At 40.2% G+C, this 22896-nt stretch overlaps 1 protein-coding gene across 8 annotated transcripts in view; it reads left to right on the top strand.

Moving 5' to 3' along the window:
• CHL1 (cell adhesion molecule L1 like) overlaps positions 1-22896 on the top strand; it is a 357768-nt gene that overhangs the window by 284852 nt on the left and 50020 nt on the right. For all 8 annotated transcript variants that reach the window (XM_070776316.1, XM_070776317.1, XM_019985050.2 and 5 more), the window contains 3 exons: positions 2077-2197; positions 7201-7385; positions 15743-15874. In XM_070776316.1, coding sequence (XP_070632417.1) covers positions 2077-2197; positions 7201-7385; positions 15743-15874 — 438 coding nt within the window. The remainder of the gene's footprint in view (positions 1-2076; positions 2198-7200; positions 7386-15742; positions 15875-22896) is intronic.

Below are 22896 nucleotides of genomic sequence, written 5' to 3'. Positions count from 1 at the left end.
TTTCACCTGTGGTCGCTCATTGTCATCTCAGAATTTGAACTTTAATACCTTCTGAGTTTATTAATATACTGATACTCTTAGTAAGGAAAAGGTTAACATAGAGGGTTCTATTTTCTCCCATCCCCATTAAATGTATGTAAAAGGGGGTAATATTTATGAATGCAGAACTATATAAATACACCTATATACTTAATGATATAATTACCATAAGTAAATAAATATACATATATAACATTATGTTTTTCATGGAGTAATTATTATGGATCTCCCAAAATGCCTCTTATGGTTAATCAGCAGTTTGGCAGAGAGCTGTTACATAAAGAAAGGAAAAAGCAATGGTTGAGTGTAACAGAAGTAGAGAAAGCGTTGAGTGTAAGAAAGTCAAATGGTTATTTTCCTTTCTAGACCTCTTGAAGTACTTACTACACAACTGTCCATTGTGATTCAGTGAGAAAGAATATAAGTTGCAGCATTTTCCAAGCTCACTTGTCTATGAAATGGTTTTTATTATTTAAAAAAAATTTTTTGCCCATAGAACATTTAACCAAATTATATAGTAAGTAGTTTTTCTACAGAGAAAAGAATCATTTGTCTGAATGCAACAAATATGTCTTTTATAACTGGCACCAGCAATGAACCCTCCATGATAACTTTGGTAATCTAATATACTGATAACATCACCAGGGCTGGATGAGGGCTCTCTTGCTGTACCCTCAGTTTGAAAATGGACTGATTAGGTGTATATAGGCAACATCGTTTCCTTTGAGGTCAATAACAGAAACATATATTGTATCTTTTCAGCACTCAATAAAATCATTACACATGGATGGGAGGAGAGTTTGGGGGAGAATGGATACATGTTTATGTATGGCTGAGTCCCTTTGCTGTCTATCTGAACCTACTGCACAATTGTTAATAGGCTGTGCTCCAATATAAAAGTGTAAAAAAAAAAAATCACACCATATAATACATGTTCATATTTTTCAAAAAACAAACACTTGTAAGGAAGCTATGGCAAGGTACACACTGCTGTCAGTACCTTTCATTCCTCTACTCTGATAGCAGCCCTCACCTCTACACTACACATATCACATCAAATCACATTGACATTGGATGTGAAACATAATTTGTGTGAACACTTGGAATGGAAATCTGAATCTGCATTGAAAATGGAAGCTTCCCCATTTTCCATTGTATTTGAAAGGCTTCTTAGGAAAAAAGGGGCTTCTCCAGTGGCTCAGACAGTAAAGAATCTGCCTGCAATGCGGGAGACCTGGGTTCGATCCCTGGATTGGGAAGATCCCCTGGAGAAGGGAACAGCTACCCACGCCAGTATTCTGGCCTGGAGAATTCCATGGACTGTATAGTCCATGGGATTGCAAAGAGTCGGACAGGACTAAGTGACTTTCACTTTAGGAAAATAAGAAATGGAACATTTCCTCACCAGTTACTGAGATGGCTTGTAAATCTTTTTGTACAGCAGTGTTTGTCTTTGAGGATATAAGACTGAAAGTAGAGTCACCTCATTGATAAATTCATAGATGCCTGGTATGCACTACAGGCTTCTTGAATCAGAGTTTCCTGGGTGTAGGGACCAGGAAACTGTATTATAAGAGGAATCCTGTCAGATACTTAGGCACATTCAATTCAAGAAAAATACACAAGGCCATCAAACATGACCAAGTATGATTAAAATGTGGAATATAAAGCTATTGACTGTCAGTGAACTTAAGGCTTTCATCAAGAAACTAATTATCTTGAACACTGTTTGAACTTCTGAATTTGAAGATGTGGTTTGAATCGTAACCTTTATAAATCTTGATGCAGCACCTAGGTAATGTATCTGAAGGGCAACCCATGCTTCCTGCTAAGAGTGGAATCTATTTAAATAGGAATATATTAAAATGTGTGAAATATATGTGAAATAAATGTGTGAAAATAAATTAAAATCTGTGTGTAAATATACACACACACACACACAGGTCCATATGGTTAAATATGTTTTAGCAAGGATTGAATGCCAACGGAGTTTCTTAGTTTGAACAAAATCTGAGTCTTTTCTGTTCTGTTCTGTAGCAAATTCAATCAAGCAGAGAAAACCCCGACTATTGTTGCCTCCTCCTGAAAGTGGCAGTGAGTCTTTTGTCACCATCCTTAAAGGGGACATCCTGCTGCTCGAGTGTTTTGCTGAAGGCCTGTGAGTAACTTGACCCTGTTCGTGACTTTTTCCATTCTGTTCTGTAAAGAATAAGGTAGCAGTGAAGAGTGTGCCTGCATGCATCTTTAAGAAATGATTTCTTTAGAAGAGGAAATCCTGTTACTACATTTCTGGGGAAAGTAATTTGCACTTCTCTCTGCAGATTTCAGGCTGTGACCGAGATTGATTTATAATTAGATAGCTCTGTCAGTTGGTGAAGGTGTGAATGGAGGCGGCAGTGACAGCGCCCTCCTTACCTCGGTCAACAGCGGGTGCATCCTTAGAGCACGAGGTTGTGAAGAGTCAGCCCGTCACTGTTGTGCCAGGTTTATGTCTTTCTGCTGTATTGTTTGTCCTGCTTCTGCTTGTTATGTTTCCCCAGGTTCTGTGGATCTCTTATTTTACCCACCTGTCCTTTGCACACAAACAGATCTAGATCATGCAATTTAAATTAAAGGTTTTTTTGTCTGCACTGGGTCTTTGTTGCTGTGCACAGGCTTTCTCTAGCTACCATGTGTGGGCAGTGGCTTCTCCTGCGGCAGAGCATGGGCTCCAGGCACACGGGCTTCAGTAGTGACACATGTGGGCCCAGCAGTTGTGGTTGCCGGGCTCTCGAGCACAGGCTCAATAGTTGTGACACATGAGTGTAATTGTCCTGTGACATTGTGAAATATTTCTGGACCAGGGATCAAACCCATGTCTCCTGCATTGGCAGGCAGGTTCTCAACCACTGGATCACCAGAGAAGTCCCAGATCATGCAATTTAAGAGAGTTTCACATCAGAACCAATGACCCAAACTTTTTTTCACACCTAAAGTACAGTTTTGCAAATCCTCCAAGAAAAGACGTCACTTGGTCACCTCTTGAAATTGTGATGCTTATTGAGTAGCTATCCTAAGTCTGTGTAAACAAGGATCATCTTATTTAATACCTGATCATACAAGATTGTCTCTTTGCTATCATCACCTTGCTTTACCACCACATACCAATCCCTGCCATTGGGAATACTGTGGGAAAATACATCCCACCTTCCTAGCACCTGAGTTTATGTACTCAGTTTGTAAACTAAGGGCTTTTTATAGCTGGTCATCTGGTTCATGGACTAGAATTTGAAATTCATACTCATTCATTGTTCAGTGTATATTCTGAATGAGTGGTTTTAAATTGGACTGTGAACAAAAGAGCAGATTTTAATGGTTTTATAACCCCTAAGCTTTGTAAATTTCTCTTTCCATCCTGCAAAATATTCAGGTTGCTTATCTGTCTTAAACTGCCCAAGTATATTGCCATAGAGTAATTAGATGTGCAATGACATGGCCTCTGTTCAGGACTTTTATCTCTCTATTATGTGAGGAGATGAAAGCATCAGGTTCATTTGGATCATGTTGGTAACTGCCTGCATTTTTGCTCTTATTCATATGCGTTTATAGTGGTAGAAATTGCATTCTTCCAAGGTTCATCACTATTCTTGGTTGACTCTTTGGGCAGGGAGAACATGTCAGCAACTATTTTCTCCTGTTTCCCACAAATGCCATAACTTATCTCTTGAGTGGGCTGCCAACTGCATGGATGGTCTTCAATAAAATAGACTCTGTGCATTCAGAAAATGCAGCGTCATGAACCAACAGAGAAAAAGTGAGCACTGGCAAGTGTTGTCTTTGGGACTTGAGGATTCCTAAGGCCTTGTCAGAGAAGCTCATCTGAAGGGTTTTCTTCATAGTCATCATGGATTTGGATTGAGAATCCTATCTGGTCTAGTTCTGTTCCAGGTGAATGTGATACATTGTAAAATTTTTTAGAGTACTTGAAAAAAAATGTATTCTAAGAAGTTTTATTTGAAAATTTATGTAATTATTTCCTTTTGACAGCACTGGGTCTTCATTGCTCCATGGACTTTTTCTCTAGTTGTGGCGAGTAAGGGCTGCTCTCTAGTTGCGGTGTGCAGGCTTCTCATTGCAGTGACTTCTCTTGCTGTGGATCTCAGGCTTCAGGAGTTGTACTTCCTGGGCTCTGGAACACCGGTTCAATAGTTGTGGTGCTAGGGCTTAATTGCTCTTTGGCATGTGGGATCTTCCCAGACCAGGGAAGATGTCTTGAACCCATGTCTTCTGCGTTGGCAGGCAAATTCTTTACTGCTGAACTACCAGGGAGGCCCTTTAAGAAGTTTTAACCCACGAACCTTCTACTGTAATAGGCATAATGAAGATATCGTCCTCTTTATCATGTGTCAGGCACTGCGCCTTGCCCTTTACGTACATTAGCTCATTTTCTCCTCGCCACACACATCTCATGACTCATTCCTGTCGTCGGTTAGGCAAGTGCAGGCCAGAGAGTGGACTTCACCTCTCTACACTTAGTACGCAGTGGGGGCTGGGATTACATCCTGTCTGCCTCCAGAACCCTAAACCACCTCTAAATTTAACTTCTTCAGCATATTTCAACCGAATGAACTGTTCTGTTCAGTTAAAGGCAGGGTGGACAGAGGATGGCACTGTGCCTGAGTCTAAAGGAGTGGGATATAGTAGGTGTTTCAGAAAATGGCTAGTAATAATGAAAATGTGGATACTATTAAGTAAAACAGGAAAGCTTTCAGAGGGAAAGGTTGAGGGGTTCAGATTCTGCAAGGTGGAAACTAAGAACAGCTAAAAAACAACATTGTGAATTTCATTCAGAAAAGTGTTCACTCCCCAAAAGGAGTGCAGACGGTGAGTCCCTTGGAAAGAGCACATTCATGGACCAGTTCACACTCACTCACATCCTGTGAAAGCTTCGTTAGACTTAAAGGCAAATTCCCTCTGCTGACTGCTGGGCTCTAATTTTCTGTCTTTTCTCTGTTTTGTGAATTCATGGGTTGAAGCTAGATACAATTCTCTTGCAAACAAAGGAAGTTTCAGAATTAAAGTTGGCTGGGCAAGGACCTAAAGAAAACATCGAGATGATGGTATGGTGTGGATTTATGTATAAAAATGGATTAAGCAGTACATTTTCCTTCGAAACTTTATTGTTCAAGTGCTGTTAGTAAATGTTTACTAAATTTTTGAAAAAGGAAAGAAAAACATTACCAAGACAATAGCTGGATGTTCTTGCAGTGGTACAGATGTGTTCCCAGATGAATTTGTCTCATAGTCATATGATACTTATTAGATAATCATTTTATCCTATTCTTTCAAAGAATAGGTATTAGAAGATTAGGCTGGTTTCCAAGGACTGGCAAAAAAAAAGATTTTACAGCAGGTGAGATGCTTGTACCATTAAAGTATGAGCTTACAAAAATCCCCTGATTTGGAGGAACTAAGGTCCAGAGCAGCCTGCACTTTGGCAAATTGCCGTTTTGACAGATGGAGTGCAAAGCAAGCAGTTAGGAGGGATGGGTTAAGCATCCTGTTGGGTGGTGTGCTCAGGAAGCCAACAGCTAATACACTGTCATAGCCACCTATCTGAGCATCCTTACTGTTTCCTCTAGGAGTCAGTACTGTGTCCTGTATTTTAAGCCTGGTGACATGAACGGTAGTGGTGGTTCCAAACAAGTACTTACGCAATGAGGGAAGAGAGTAGATGTGTGTAAAAATCATCATTTTTACCTCTTTTTTTTTGCATAACAACTGAATTATTTTAACCATTGCCTAACAATACAATTTAAGAAAATTGATGCAAACAGTATGAATTGTTCACATATTAACTAGAAACTAATTAATTTGCCTCTAAGCATATATTCTCAGAATTCATGGTTAGGAAGGGGAAAAAAAAGAATGGGGAAAGCACAAATAAAATAGAAGACACTGATCAAAAGAACAAGTTTAGTCAATCAATTTCAAGTTCTAACGTGTCATTTATTACCCCAGTGACTTTAAGCAAATTAACTTCTTGAACTTTAGAATCCTCACTGGTAAAATGATGATAATGATGCTCCCATTTAGAACATACTCAATAACTTTCAGGTATTAATGATAAAAAGAAATGTAGTGAGAAAAAACAAGTCATCAGTAAAAACAGCAAAAATACTTCTTCCACTCAGTCATACAGCTCAAGTGAAGAGGAAAAAAAAGAAAAAATCATCCATCAGTTAAAATCTGGCATCACTGTTCTTCATATCATTTTTAAATCACAAAAGTCATAGAGCGTCCCACTTCTCACTTGTCTGGTTTGCATTCAAAAATTTTCATTTCAAAAATCGCAACAGATGGGATTTTTCTGTTTTAAACCTAGCTGGCTTGATTCCTCATTCTTGTTTTCCACCCAGATAAGGTGGAAAATGTCATTGTGTTGGTGTATGACAAGTTATCAATTTGGGATTTGTTTTGTTCTTGCTTTTATCATTTGTTGTTTATATTGGGTGATCTAATTTTTCTAATCAAGAGAGATTTGGTTCATTCCTTCATTCCTGTATTCCCTACTAGGGTGACAGTCTGCTTGGGTGACCCAGTCTATGCCTCAGAGCCCACCTTGGCCCAAAATGAGCTATTGCCCGGTCCAGCCAGTACACTGGGCACGCACATTTGAGTCTTATTCTGCAATAGCAGCCTCATAAGGATTAAGAGGGGTGTCACGGCTACCCTCTGCTGAGTGCTGGGTCTTAGTTTATGGTGTTTTTCAAACTCGTGGGGAAGACGGCTGTTATTTCTGGCCCCTTCAAAACCACCCACAGGGAGATAGCACACTTGAAAAAAAATCTTGTACATTTCTATGGGTCCAGTCATGCATCCTTCATCTAACCATCCGTATTCAGCACTTCCATGGAGCTAGCCCTCTGAGTAGAGGAAACAGAAGATTTCTGAAGAGGTAGCCCATTAAAGGAGCTTGCAGTGAGGGAGACATGATCCAGCCCTGGTCTTCACCACGGATGGTGGGTGGTGGTGTGCAGGTCTGTGCACTGGGAAGGCTGATGTTTCGGTGGAACCCTTGAGTGCAGACCTGAAAGTAGCACAGTGAGGGAGGTACCCTGTGCATTTCTTTATATTTTATTTTTCACTTAAAATGTTTACCATGTGTGTATTGTTTCACAGACCAACTCCACAAGTTGATTGGAACAAAATGGGAGGTGATTTACCAAAGGGAAGAGAAACAAAAGAAAATTATGGCAAAACTTTGAAGATAGAGAATGTCTCCTCTCAGGACAAAGGAACCTATCGCTGCACAGCCAGCAATGTCTTGGGATCAGCCACTCATGATTTTCAAGTTACAGTAGAAGGTACATTTCCTGTGTTGATTTATTTTTCTATTTAAAAAAAGGTGAATTCATATGTGTAGTCAACCTCAAATGCATATATATATATAAATGAGTATGCTGTTTCAGCATTTAATTGTAGCGTGAGCAATGGAATACATTAGACTTCAATTAATCAGGTTTGTCATTTACCCCCTGAAACCACATAGAAGGGACAAATGACAAGAAAAGATCTCAGGTTAGGGGCTGAACACAGATGACTTTGACTATTTGAATGGTCACTAAACCTAATCTTTTATACCATATTATTATGAGAAAACACTTACTGTAATATGTGTATAACACTGCATAATATGAAACCTTAAAAGAAGAAAACATTACCATCATAGAAAGTATTACGATAGGCCTGAGATAAGCTTCGAGTTTCCCAGTCCTGGCATTAACTTCCTGGGTCCTTGCCCAATTTACTTCACCTTTCTGTATCTCCATTTCTTACCAGTGAAATGAGGGAGTCAGACAGATTACTATCTTAACTGTTTCCTACTTGGGGGAGATCTATCTCTTGGGTTCAGATGATATTTAGTATGTTACTGATGGGGAAAGAAAAATAGATAGTATGATGTAACCATTATTTCTCTACCAAAAGGTGCAAAAAACATGTTATATTCATGTCTTCTTTCTGTAAACTCAAGCTTTTTGGTCAATAGAACCTGGTATATTGTTTGTTGTATTCACAGAAATAAGTAGGCAGTGATGTCACCATTGAAAAAGAAGGTGAGCCACAGTATTAGTTATCAGGGCTCTGGCTGCTGGGCACATGTGAAGGTTACCTAGTCATCCTGTGAATCTGATTGATGCAGACCTATTTCTGTGGTCCTGATAACACTGCAGTTTTTATATATGATTTGGTTGACTGTATTGATCAAATTAATGGGATGATTACTGCATTTGTGCTTTTTTAGTGCTGTGCAGGCTTTACTATTGAAAGAAATGATCTCTGTCAGGTTTCTATTTAGTGAACTGGTGCTCTAAGGCTTTCATTTATATTCCAATGAAGTTCCCCTCTTAAAGCTTCATTCTGCACAAGGAATACCTAAGTAAAGGCCCACTGTTTTAATTAATGGAAAAAAGAAAGGCTCAGATGCAAGTTATATTAACAAGTAACTCTTAATCATGTTGTTGTTTGGAATAGCGGCATATTTCCAAAACCCGTCTCTCAGGTGGGCTTCCCATGTGGCACTAGTGATAAAGAATTCGCCTGCCAATGCAGGAGATGCAAGAGACTCCAGTTCAGTGCCTGGGTTGGGAAGATCTCCTGGAGAAGGAAATGCAACCCACTCCAGTATTCCTGCCTGGAGAATCCCATGGACAGAGGAGCCTGGCAGGCTACAGTCCATGGGGTCACAAAGAGTTGGGCAGGACTGAAGCGACTTAGCGCATCTCACAATGTGTGTGATTAGTTAAGATAGGAAGAATGGAAATCCAAAAATGAGAGTATCATTTCCCTTAGTTCAACAAAAGCAAAACCTGTTATGAGGGAAAGCCTGTTGTTATGCATAAATATCAACAGTTGCCAATAGTGACATATTCCTCTGACATTATTCACCAAGGAATTCAGAGATGAAGAGTTTGAGAGATTTTTTCCATAATTTTAGTCAGTGTTTGATGCCTCTGCATAATACAGCTATACCACACAGCAGGAATGTTTTTCTGTAACCCTCTGCCCGCCTCCCCCATCCCAGCACCAACACATACCCACGAACCCGACAGGTCTAATTGTTAGCTGCTCTTACTCCAAGTTGCTGACTATTAGAAATCCTTCCAGATGGCTGGAACATCGCTACGGTAGCTGAATATTTTAACAATCTGGCCACGGGTTTCTTGACTGTGAGACTGAAGCTTTCAGAAGAACTGCAAAGGTTGCAAAAAGAAAAAAATAAATCAAGGATGTAAAATTAATTATGCAATTTAAAATGTTGACTATAGGGCTCCAAAGGAATATAGGTTTCCTGAACAAATTGTCTTTGCTATTCATAAAACAGCTATTAGCAGTATTGAGATGTAAATAATGTTTTTATGGGGGACATTTAATCCTTTATCCTTAATGAGAAACTACTAAACGTGCCCTCAGTTGTATGTTCTAGGAGTTTTTCTTCACACATGCAAGTGAAAAGCAAGCCCAGCTGAAGAAGTCTTTCTTTTTTTTAAAGTGTGAAGGCAGTAAATATATCCTTCATTAATCATATGGATGGATAAGTTCACTTTCACTCAATTTTATTCCGCCTTCCTGCACTTCCTTCTTTCCCTTACTTTGTCTTTTGCTTGGAAACTAATTAAATAACAGGATTAGTCATATGAGAAAAGAGCAATGTTACTATAAACTTTGACAATGTAGCCCATTCTGAAAACATCCAGTGTGCTTAAACAAAAGCATGTATTTTACTGAATTCTCTATATCTGTGATATTTATTCTTTATTAATGTAATAAACACAACTAAAATCTGTCATCGCTAGTTGGGGAACTAAAATCTCACAAGCCCACCACACTGCTCTGTCCATGGAATTTTCCAGGCAAGAATACTGGAGTGGGTCCCAGTGGGTCACTGACCCAGGAGTCCAACTGGCATCTCTTTCCTCTCCTGCATTGGCAGGCAAATTCTTTACTGTGCCACCTAGGAAACCAAAATGGCCTCTAGAATTTTCTAAATACAAAAATCAAATTATGATCACAGATATGTTTCAACTGCATCCAACTAAGTGTTTGTGTTATAAACTTTTGCATCATATAGGGCTTTTGAAATTTAATAAGTGTAATAGGCAAGTATTTATACATAATTTTATAACCATAATTGTGGTGCATTTTAAAAAGATGTCATGAATTCAAACACAATTCAGTAATCGACCTATTTGAGAAAGTCTTATTTTCAAGTAACAAATCTACTTCTAAAAAGTTGTAGTGAAATCTAAATTTGCTGAACCTAATAATTTTTGATCTGTTAGAATATAGATACTTAATAGAAATCTGTTACTAAGAAAATAACCTCTGTGTTGTGTATTTCATAGGTACCAAGTTTTCTGTTTTGTTTTCCTTCTAGTGATAAACATCTCTAATTAGCTTGCTTATTACATTGTAAACATTCAGACATTTGCATCTCAGTTTTGATCATCGTGAGAGAAATTTATCATCTTATTTTTTTTGTTTACAATTATGACTAAATGAGTAAAATTTCAACATAAGTCATTTTCATCAGTTACCAGAGATTTATGGATAATAGATGAAAGACTGGGATTCAGTGATGATGCTTTCTCTCAGAAATTTCCATTTTAATCATTCTTTCTTCTCTCTTAAGCCTTTTTCCCCCTATCCTTTCAAATAGGTCTTACTTGTCAGGAATACAGTTGCATGTTCCAACCTTTGAAAAAATCTGTTCTGGTGTTCTTGCATGCCCATAGCCTCATTGCAACCACCAGATATTTTCTGTCCCCTAGCCAATGTCCTCAGGCTCACTGTGGCACCTACTGAGTCATTTCAGTTCAACTTAAAATTACACCACACACATCTGTTCTCCTTTGTGCCAGTGTCAGGGAGAAAGAAATTTTCCTTTTTCTCCTGGCTCATCTAAAAATTAAATTGGCATGAAACAGATGAACAGTAGAAAAACAAAAGGGTAGTAACATGTATACATGGGAGCAAGCCAGGAGAACTGAGTAACTGACCAAAAGGGCCAGAGCTTAAACACCATCTTCAGCTAAAGACTAAAGAGCATACTTGGGGCTTCAGAGGAGAGGACAGCATCTCCAAGAAAGACTGGAGATGGAAGAGCCAATGTTGGATTTGTCTGTGTTTGCAGGGCCAGGCAGACAGGGGGACATAGAGTGGATTCTAATGTCTAGGCCCTGCAGTTTCCCCCACCAAACTCGAATTGTCCAGGCAAGAATACTGGAGACAGTTGCCATTCCCTTCGCCAGGGGATCTTCCTGACCCAGGGATCAAACCTGGGTCTCCTGCATTGCAAGCAGATTCTTTACCATCTGATCCACTATGCTAGCCGTTCTTGGTACTTATTTCTGCAATAGCTGTATTCCAGAAACAGGCCTTCTTACTAAACTATTTTATGCAATTAGTGGCGAGATCAGAGTTTCTTCCTGAATCTTTTGGGCCTTGATTATTTTCAGCTCAAAATAATCTGCATGCCAAAGAGATGTTTTGGGGTGGCAAATTTTTTCTCCCCTATACTAAGCAGAGGACACATCAGAAAGAGAGCAATTCTGCCCTGGCTTTTCACAGATCCTTAACCTAAGTGATATAGTCTAGGTGCTCTCACTGCAGATGCCAGGTGTGAAAATCTCAGCCTGGGCAGGTATTGAGAGCAGTGTCACAACAGACCCAGGAAGAATATGCTTCTAAGAAGAACAGTGGTCATGTATGGATGTGAGAGTTGGACTGTGAAGAAAGCTGAGCGCCGAAGAATTGATGCTTTTGAACTGTGGTGTTGGAGAACACTCTTGAAAGTCCATTGGACAGCAAGGAGATCCAACCAGTCCATTCTGAAGATCATCAGTGCTGGGTGTTCATGGGAAGGACTGATGCTAAAGCTGAAAATCCAATACTTTGGCCACCTCATGCGAAGAGTTGACTCATTGGAAAAGACTGTGATGCTGGGAGGGATTGGGGGCAGGAGGAGAAGGGGACGCCAGAGGATGAGATGGCTGGATGGCATCACCGACTCGATGGACATGAGTTTGAATGAACTCCGGGATTTGGTGATGGACAGGGAGGCCTGGCGTGTTGCAATTCATGGAGTCACAAAGAGTCGTACACGACTGAGCAACTGAACTGAAGAACAGGCCTAAAGTCCCTTTCAAATCGCATGACCAAACATACCTTTGCTCAGGACTAGCTTACTTCTCCAGGAGAAACAGGGATGAGAAGCATAAAAACAAATGTCTAAGCATTTATAAAGAAAGCTTATCAGAAAGAGTTCAGATGAAGTTTAGTTGGGGCTTCCCAAGTAGCTCAGCCATAAAGAATCTGCCTGCCTGTGCAGGAGATGTGTGTTCAATCCTTGAGTTGGGAAGATTCCTGGAGAAGGAAAGTGGCCACTGACTCCAGTATTCTTGCCTGGAGAATTCCATGGATAGAAAAGTCTGGTGGGCTGCAGTACATGGGGTCACAAAAGAGTCAGACACGACTGAGCAACTAAACAACAAGAACAAAGTTGATTGATGATTTGTAGTGAGTGTGCACAGATGATAAATGTTGGAGAGCTTGGATCTGGAAGTGCAAAATGAAAGTTGGTACAACTATTTGGGCGTTGTTCCTGTGATCCAAATTAATGAAATAGTAATGAGTTAGAAATAACACCACAGTCACTTGGGGGTCTCAGTGCTTCTCACTTAGCAGGTCTGCTGGTCCATGGAATGGCAAGAACAGAAAGTGAGGCTTCTTTTACTGGTGACTCTGGGCAAGTTGAATGACTTCTCCAGAGCTCAGTTCTCCATCTGTAAGGTTGAAGGGTTGATTAAGATGGTCATTTAAGCACCTTTTACCTAAGATCTGGCTGTGTGTGTGTGTGTGTGCGCGCGCGCGCATGCAGATGCAGTCACTGGGTACTGTCTGACTCTTGCGACCCCATAGACTGTAGCCCACCAGGCTCTTCTGTCCATGGCATTTCCCAGGCAAGATTACTGGAGTGGGTTGCCATTTCCTTCTCCAGGGGATCTTCCTGACCCAGGGACTGAACGTGCATCTCCTGCATCGGTAGGAATTTTCTTTACCACCACATCAGCTGGGAAGCAATATCTAACAGTAGTGTATCTTAATGCTGGTACCAAAGGATTAATGAAATTCGTAGGATGAGAATATACATAGAAATCTTGATTTTATTACTCAAAGATGTAGAGAAGGGTCATCATTGCATGATACCCTTTATTGTTTTTATTGAGATATAATTGACATATTACATCATTAGTTTCAGTTATCCAATATAATGATTCAATATTGGCATGTATTGTAAAGCAGTCACCACACGTAGTGTAGTTTACATCCATCAGTACATAGTTACACTCTTTTTCTGATGAGAACTTTTCAGATACATTCTTAGCAACTTGCAAATAGGTAATACAGTATTATTCATAAATTATAGCCATCATGTTGTATATTGCATGGCCATGATTTCTTTTATTTTTACATGTTCTAAAAGCAGTAGTCTTAGTTTTCTGTTGTAAATAAGAAATCTTTCATGGTTTTTCTGTAACTCAAGTGTTTTATTTTACAATGTATATGAAAAGATCAGAAGAAAGTAACAATGATGTAAAAATGTAGACATACACACGGAAGTAAAACTCTTCACCTTGAAAGCTCATAGGCAGTTTATAATTTGGACTGCTGCATTTTAAACTATATGAATAAATATTTACATAATGTAGATTATGAACACACATATTTAACTTGGAACTTAACAAGTCTGTATCCGGTCGAATAATTACAAAGACATGTCTCTTGCTCAGACTTGAACTTGCCAGGGATATTTGTAGTTCTTTGTTTTTCCTGGTACGTTTATAGACATTTTTCCCCACATAATCCTCCTTTTCCTCCTTTGTTTTGTAACAAATTCTTCAAATGACACTTTTGTTTTACACGTATATATATGTATCTTAAAGAGTTTCCTTTTTGACTAAAAATGTAAATCCAAAACTGTCTTGGGAGAAATAACCAAGCAACACTTGATGGGAATTACTACCTGCAGGTATTGTGCAATTTTCTCTGAAATCAAATTATCCAAACCATCCATACTTTAATATGAATCTTTTATTCGCTCCTGACACAGTAATATACTTAAGGTGACAAAACATGACAGTGATGTTTGCGCTTAAAGAAAAATGTCTCCTTCTCTACTGAAATACCACTTAGCATTATAATATTGGCGTATTAGGACATGGAAAGATGCAAGTAATTTGAGTATATCTTTTCCTCCATTGTTTTGAGGGCAAAATGGTAAATGTTGCTTTTAGGATTCCTTCTCCTACCCCTCCTTGCAAAAAGAATTTATTTAGGAAATAATGTTTTCCAAATTCCTAAGATGGACTTTGGGATATGGACATATAAAATGCTATAAAGTCATTAATTGAGAAATATTTAAAATAATGGCTGAATGTTTTAATTTCATTAAAAATTTTTCAAAATATGTTACTTGAAAATCAGCCATTTTGGATGCCTTGCTTCAGCCTGAAATAAGCTGTGGTCAGCACTCAGTAAACTTCACCCTTCCTTCATTTTTCTGTAATGAGATAGATACTGTGGTGTAGCTAGGTAAAATTGAATGTAGATAACTCTTTTTAGTGTGTTGATTTTACTATACATGCTAAGAGTCCAAATTACAACACACACACTCATAAAAACGCATGCCCACTCTCAAACCCCATTCCAGGCAAATAACAATGCCTATCTTACCTTAGAGAAGACTTACTGGGAAACACTTTGTTGTGTCTGCCATCTGCTGGTGCATAATGGAAATGCAACCCTTAACATTTCTCAGTTCAGTTCAGTCGCTCAGTCCTGTCCAACTCTTTGCAACCCCATGACTTGCAGCACGCTAAGCCTCCCTGTCCCTTACCAACACCCAGAGTTCACCCAAACTCATGTCCATCGAGTCGGTGATGCCATCCAGCCATCTCATCCTCTGTCGTCCCCTTCTCCTCCTGCCCCCAATCCCTCCCAGCATCAGAGTCTTTTCCGATGAGTCAACTCTTCGCATGATGTGGCCAAAGTATTGGAGTTTCAGCTTTAGCGTCAGTCCTTCCAAAGAACACCAAGGATTGATCTCCTTTAGAATGGACTGGTTGGATCTCCTTGCAGTCCAAGGGACTCTCAAGAGTCTTCTCCAACACCACAGTTCAAAAGCATCAATTCTTTGGCACTCAGCTTTCTTCACAGGCCAACTCTTACATCCATACATGACCACTGGAAAAACCATAGCCTTGACTAGACGGACCTTTGTTGGCAAAGGGATGTCTCTGCTTGATCTAGGTTGGTCATAACTTTCCTTCCAAGGAGTAAGCATCTTTTAATTTCATGGCTGCAGTCACCATCTACAGTGATTTTGGAGCCCCCAAAATAAAGTCTGCCACTGTTTCCACTGTTTCCCCATCTATTTCCCATGAAGTGATGGGACCAGATGCCATGAACTTCATTTTCTGAATGTTGAGCTTTAAGCCAACTTTTTCACTCTCCTCTTTCACTTTCATCAAGAGGCTTTTTAGTTCCTCTTCACTTCCTGCCATAAGGGTGGTGTCATCTGCATATCTGAGGTTATTGATATAACATTTCTGGACCTTCTGAAATAGATAAAACACTGATGAGCTCTTCCCTTTATTTCCAGAGCCCCCTCACTGGACCAAGAAACCTCAGAGTGGTGTATATAGCACTGGCAGCAGTGGCATCCTGTTGTGTGAGGCTGAAGGAGAGCCTGAACCCACGATCAAGTGGAGAGTCAATGGCTTACCAATTGAGAGTAAGTGAAAACCCCAATTATGAGGTGATGCTGAAGGCAGTGTTTGGCTGGGACACTTAATGATTAGACACCCTTGTTATGGCTAAAGTGAAGTTGGTAAGTGGTCCTTACTGTCAGACAGATCTAACCAGAGAATCCAGAATTGCATCTTTCAAAGTAATTCTATTTATGCTTACATTTATGGAAAAGCCATAAATACTATTTGTTTGGCCATTATATTAGTTATAAATAAGACAATTGAATGACACAGAGGATGCATCCAAGGAGGAAAGTTTCTCTGCCTGAGAAGGAACAGGAACAGGGACCCAGTGGTCGAGGGTGCAGCTGAAATTCAGAACTTGCCTTGGATCCAGGCAACAGTAACTCCTCACTGGGTTCTGCTCTTAACAAGGACCCGTTCTGGCACACGTGTCTCCATAATATGAGAAATCCACAGGGCCAGAGAGACATGGAAAGCCTGAACCTGGCTCACTTCAGGTTCTCAACCAAGCTTGAGTCCCCAAGACCAGAAGAATCCCCTGTGCAGTCAGTCAGCTCTGAGCCCTTCCCAGGTGGGCTTGGCGTGGAAAAGCAGAGATGGGCCTAATCTCCCCACTCTACCATGTTCTAGCCTAGGTCTCCAAGAAGTCCCAAATCCTCAATTTGAACCTAGAGTTCTGGTCATTTTGAATGTCTTTGTAAAGGTTGGATAACAGAGAAAGTGTTGTTTGTCAGTTGATTAGCTTAATTTAGAGAATTTACAATATTGAGACATGTGTGTGATGCCTTTGTTAGTTCCTTTTGCCTTTGACCCACTCATATCAGGGTGGGCATCCTAGTGACGTGTGGATCTGGGGTCCCAACCAGGCTGTGCACTCAGGCTTGGGGAGATTGATCAGGCAACTCCAATACATCTCCTGAAACTTAAGTTTTTAATTACAAAATAGTGCTGATGGTAGTTGATTGTAATTGCATGAGATCAACATAGTCTACCACCTAGGATAATGCTTATCTGTAGAATATTGTGACAGTCTATAAACTGTGGATCCAGAGGGTCTGTGTGTGCATTCAGGCTCTGGCACTTACTGTCTGTATGATTTGGTGTGTTACTGTGCTCCACAGCCGCTTCCCACCAGCTATCCATTTCACACATGGTAGTGTGTGTGTAGTGTATTCTCTCAGTTCATCCCACTATTACTGACCCTCTTTACACTTGTTTCACCATCAGTAAAATGAAGATGAAAACAGCACTGACCACTGGGGTGTTATATAGATTAAAGGAGGCACACATAGAGAACGCTTATCCCAGGGGCTACCACACAAAGAATACTCCCAAAATACTGTTTAGTATGTTTTCACATAGCAAATAGTCAGGAAACTTTAGTGCTTATTGCTGTTATTTTTGAGAAGTGCATCTGTTTTCTTTTTCTTTGTATGATCATAAGTACAGTGTCAGTGACAAGCAGATAAACTGACTGAACACGTTTGACAGTGAGATTGAAAATTATAATAATTATTTAAAAATACCTATTACATAGGCTTGACTATTAATCTAGAATTGCTCAAATAACAGTATGGCCATATCTACTCTTTCAGAAAGTAACTAAACAAAATTGCTTTCAATTCTGAAATTGTTACAGCTTTCAATGTGCCTACTTATTTAAAATACAAATACTTTGGCAAAAGACTGAACAGTTCTGAAAGTTATTTTTTCTTTCCTTTTTATATTGAGGTATGCTTTATATTAAATTGAGGTGTGCAGCATCATAGTTTGATATTTATATACATTCCATAATGATCACGCAATAAATCTAGTTAACCTCTGTTATCTTACAGAGTTTTTCTTACAGAATTCTCTTACAGAATTTTTCTTCTTGAGATGAGAACTTTCATGATCTACTCTCTTAGCATCTTTTTAAAAAATTTTGGCCATGCTCTGTGGCTTGTGAGATTTAATTCCCCAACCAGGGATCAAACCTGGACCCTTGGCAGTGAGAGGTTGGAGATGTAACCACCAGACTTCTAGGAAATCCCCTATTAGCAACTATCTACTGGACCACTAGGAAATTCCACCTTCAGTTCAGTTGATCACTCATGTTAGACTCTTTGTGACTCCGTGGACTTCACACATGTCAGGCTTCCCTGTCCATCACTAGCTCTCAGAGTTTACTCAAAGTAATGTCCATTGAGTCAGTGATGCCATCCAACCATCTCATCCTCTGTCTCCCCTTCTTCTCCTGCCTTCAATCTTTCCAGGATCAGGGTTTTTTCCAATGAGTTGGTTCTTTGTATCAGGTGGCCAAAGTATTGGAGTTTCAGCTTCAGCATCAGTCCTTCCAATGAATATTCAGGACTGATTCCCTTTAGGATGGACTGGTTGGATCTCCTTGCAGTCCAAGGGACTCTCCAGAGTCTTCTCCAAGATCACAGTTTAAAAGCATCAATTCTTTTAAACTGTGATCTTGGAGAAGACTCTGGAGAGTCCCTTGGACTGCAAGGAAATCCAAAATGTCAATCCTAAAGGGAATCAGTCCTGGGTGTTTATTGGAAGGACTGATGCTGAAGCTGAAACTCCAATACTTTGGCCACCTGATGCAAAGAACCAACTCATTGGAAAAAACCCTGATCCTGGAAACTAGTACAGCCACTATGGAGAACAGTGTGGAGATTCCTTAAAAAACTGGAAATAGAACTGCCTTATGATCCAGCAATCCCACTGCTGGGCATACACACTGAGGAAACCAGAAGGGAAAGAGACACGTGTACCCCAATGTTCATCGCAGCACTGTTTATAATAGCCAGGACATGGAAGCAACCTAGATATCCATCAGCAGATGAATGGATAAGAAAGCTATGGTACATATACACAATGGAGTATTACTCAGCCATTAAAAAGAATACATTTGAATCAGTTCTAATGAGGTGGATGAAACTGGAGCCTATTATACAGAGTGAAGTAAGCCAAAAGGAAAAACACCAATACAGTATACTAACGCATATATATGGAATTTAGAAAGATGGTAACGATAACCCTGTATACGAGACAGCAAAAGAGACACTGATGTATAGAACAGGCTTATGGACTCTGTGGGAGAGGGAGAGGGTGGGAAGATTTGGGAGAATGGCATTGAAACATGTAAAATATCATGTATGAAACGAGATGCCAGTCCAGGTTCAATGCACGATACTGGATGCTTGGGGCTGGTGCACTGGGACGACCCAGAGGGATGGTATGGGGAGGGAGGAGGGAGGAGGGTTCAGGATGGGGAACACATGTATACCTGTGGTGGATTCAAAAAAAAAAAAAGAAGTGTCAATCAAAGTAAGGATACAATAAAGACATTTCCATCCCTGCAAAAAAAAAAAAAGACAAAAATAATAAAAGCATCAATTCTTTGGTGCTCTGCTATCTTTATAGTCCAACTCTCACATCTATCAGTTCAGTTCAGTTCAGTCGCTCAGTCGTGTCCGACTCTTTGCGACAGCATGAATCGCAGTATGCCAGGCCTCCCTGTCCATCACCAAATCCCGGAGTTCACCCAGACTCACATCCATCGAGTCAGTGATGCCATCCAGCCATCTCATCCTCTGTCGTCCCCTTCTCCTCCTGCTCCCAATCCCTCCCAGCATCAGAATCTTTTCCACTGAGTCAACTCTTCACATGAGGTGGCCAAAGTACTGGAGTTTCAGCTTTAGCATCATTCCTTCCAAAGAAATCCCAGGGCTGATCTCCTTCAGAATGGACTGGGTCGATCTCCTTGCAGTCCAAGGGACTCTCAAGAGTCTTCTCCAACACCACAGTTCAAAAGCATCAATTCTTTGGCGCTCAGCCTTCTTCATAGTCCAACTCTCACATCCATACATGACCACGGGAAAAACCATAGCCTTGACTAGACGAACCTTTCTTGGCAAAGTAATGTCTCTGCTTTTGAATATGCTATCTAGGTTGGTCATAACTTTCCTTCCAAGGAGTAAGCGTCTTTTAATTTCATGGCTGTAGTCACCATCTGCAGTGATTTTGGAGCCCAAAAAAATAAAGTCTGACACTGTTTCCACTGTTTCCCCATCTATTTCACATCTATACATTACTACTAAAAAACCATAGCTTTGACTAGACGGACCTCTGTTGGCAAAGTAATGTCTCTGCTTTTTAATACATTGTCTAGACTGGTCATAACTTTCAATCCAAGGAGGAAGCATCTTTTAATTTCATGGCTGCAGTTACCATCTGCAGTGATTTTGGAGCCCCCAAAATAAAGTCTGTCACGGTTTCCATTGTTTCCCCATCTATTTGCCATGAAGTGATGGGATGCCATCATCTTAGTTTTCTGAATGTTGAGCTGTAAGCCAACTTTTTCACTCTCCTCTAGAGGCTCTTTAATTCTTCTTCACTTTCTGCTGTAAGAGTGGTGTCATCTGCATATCTGAGATTATTGATATTTCTCCTGGCAATCTTGATTCCAGATTGGGCTTCACCAGCCCGGCATGTCACATGATGTACTCTGAATATAAGTTAAATAAGGGTGACAATATACAGCCTTGACATACTCCTTTCCCGATTTGGAACCAGTCTGTTGTTCCATGTCCAGTTCTAACTGTTGCTTCCTGAACTGCTTACAGATTTCTCAGGAGGCAGGTCACGTGGTCTGGTATTCCCATCTCTTGAAGCATTTTCCACAGTTTGTTGTGATTCACAAAGTCAAAGGCTTTGGAGTAGTCAATAAAGTAGAAGTAGATGTTTTTCTGGAACTCTCTTGCTTTTTCGATGATCCAACAGATGTTGGCAATTTGATCTCTGGTTCCTCTGCCTTTTCTAAAACCAGCTTGAACATCTGAAAGTTCACGGTTCACACTGTTGAAGCCTGACTTGGAGAATTTCAAGCATTACTTTGCTAGTGTGGGAGATGAGTGCAGTTGCGTGGTAGTTTGAACATTCTTCGACATTGCCTTTTTTGGGGATTGGCATGAAAACTAACCTTTTGCAGTCCCGTGGCCACTGCTAAGTTTTCCAAATTTGCTGGCATGTTGAGTGCAGCACTTTCACAGCATCATCTTTTAGGATTTGAAATAGCTCAACTGGAATTCCATCACCTCCACTAGCTTTGTTCATAGTGATGCCTCCTAAGGCCCACTTGACTTCACATTCCAGGATGTCTGGCTCTAGGTCAGTGATCACACCATCGTGATTATCTGGGTTGTGAAGATCTTTTTTGTACAGTTCTTCTGTGTATTCTTGCCACCTCTTCTTAATATCTTCTTCTGTTAGGTCCATACCTTTTCTGTCCTTTATTGTGCCCATCTTTGCATGAAATGTTCCCTTGATCTCTAGTTTTCTTGAAGAGATCTCTAGTCTTTCCCATTCTGTTGTTTTCCTCTATTTCTTTGCATTGATCACTGAGGAAGGCTCTCTTATCTCTTCTTGTTATTCTTTGGAACTCTGCATTCAAATGGGTGTATCTTTCCTTTTCTCCTTTGCCTTTAGCTTCTCTTCTCTTCTCAGCTATTTGTAAGGGCTCCTCAGACAACCATTTTGCCTTTTTGCATTTCTTTTTCTTGGGGATGGTCTTCATCCTTGCCTCCTGTACAATGTCACGAACCTCTATCCATAGTTCATCAGGCACTCTATCTATCAGATCTAGTCCTTAAAATCTATTTCTCACTTCCACTATATAATCATAAGGGTTTTGATTTAGGTCATACCTGAATGGTCTAGTGGTTTTCCCTACTTTCTTCAATTTAAGTCTGAATTTGGCAATAAGGAGTTCATGATCTGAGCCACAAGGGAGTGGGTGTAAGAGAAGTCCAGAACCTAGAGTTGCTATCAGATTTTAGGATAATATCAATAAGACCCTTGTGGTTATTGACTTTTGAGTAGAGATTTGAAAGAGGTGAGTGATGTTGACCTGCCAGTACCAGTGAAAGAGCTTCCAGGGTGGAGAAGTCAGTACGTGTAGAGACCCGAGATGTGTTTGGTGTGTTGAGGAAAAGCAGGGACTGCAGTGTAGCTAGGATGAATGAGTGAGGAGGCCATGCTAAGAGAGTCTAGTCTGGAGGTGCTGGGGCCATGTCGCATGTAAAGGGGCAGGTCCCAAAGGGACTTGGAATATTATTGTGAATCAGATATGCAGCTCTTGAAGTATTTAGAACAGAATAGTGACAGGCTCTAATTTATTAACAAAGACTTTGTCTGGACTCTATATGGAGAAGCAGTTGTAGGACTCCAAGTAAAAGCTGCCTTGAAGATCCTGGGCCCCTGGGCTAGGTTGGTGGTAGTAATGGTTAGGTTATGGATTTATATCCACAGTTTGGCTAACAGGTTTGTTGGTGGATGACCGCGTGATCACTGAAAATAAACTAACATGAGAGAGCATGGCTGAGAAAGGGCAGAGCTGGAACCAAAGCCTCAACCTCATCCTTGGAGCCCATGCTCCATGTTCCTTACACAGCTTTCCTTGTTCCCCTGCCAACTGGTCATAACCATTTTTAACTGGGATGTCTGATGACTGTGGGATTACTGAAGGGTTTGGAATCTCTGTAAGCATCTATTTTTAGCAATTCCTTATCCTTTATATGTAATGTTTTTAAATCAAGTCAAAATGATTACTATTATTGATTGCAAGCCTAACCTTCTTCAAACGCTTTGCATCCAATATTTCTGGCCCTGAAAGAGAGATTTTTTAAATTTTATTCTCCAGTTTGTACACATGTCAAATGAGGCCCAGAGAGATTGCATTACGTACTTGAGGACACACCCCAAATGAATTTAGATCCATAAATGGAACTGAAATGAAAAAGTCCAGAGCTGAAGCTTCTCCCCCTATATTGCATTTTTGCCCTTTGAACTGATGAAAGACAACCTGAGTCAGGAAGAGTGGTTTTTATGTGATAAATAATTTGAGTTTTTACAATTCTGGGAGCTCCCGGTAGCCTGTTTGCCACAAGTACTCTACAGTTTCCTTACCTATCCCAGAAGGCAGCTTTGAGCAGAGTTTGTCACTCAAACATGAGGCCAGAGTTTCATTTCTTCTTTTTGTAGTGCAGTG

Source organism: Bos indicus, chromosome 22 (assembly GCF_029378745.1).
Source record: "Bos indicus isolate NIAB-ARS_2022 breed Sahiwal x Tharparkar chromosome 22, NIAB-ARS_B.indTharparkar_mat_pri_1.0, whole genome shotgun sequence".
Lineage (NCBI taxonomy): Eukaryota > Metazoa > Chordata > Mammalia > Artiodactyla > Bovidae > Bos > Bos indicus.
Note: the sequence above shows the minus strand (reverse complement) of the source record. Positions and strands in the feature narration are given on the sequence as shown.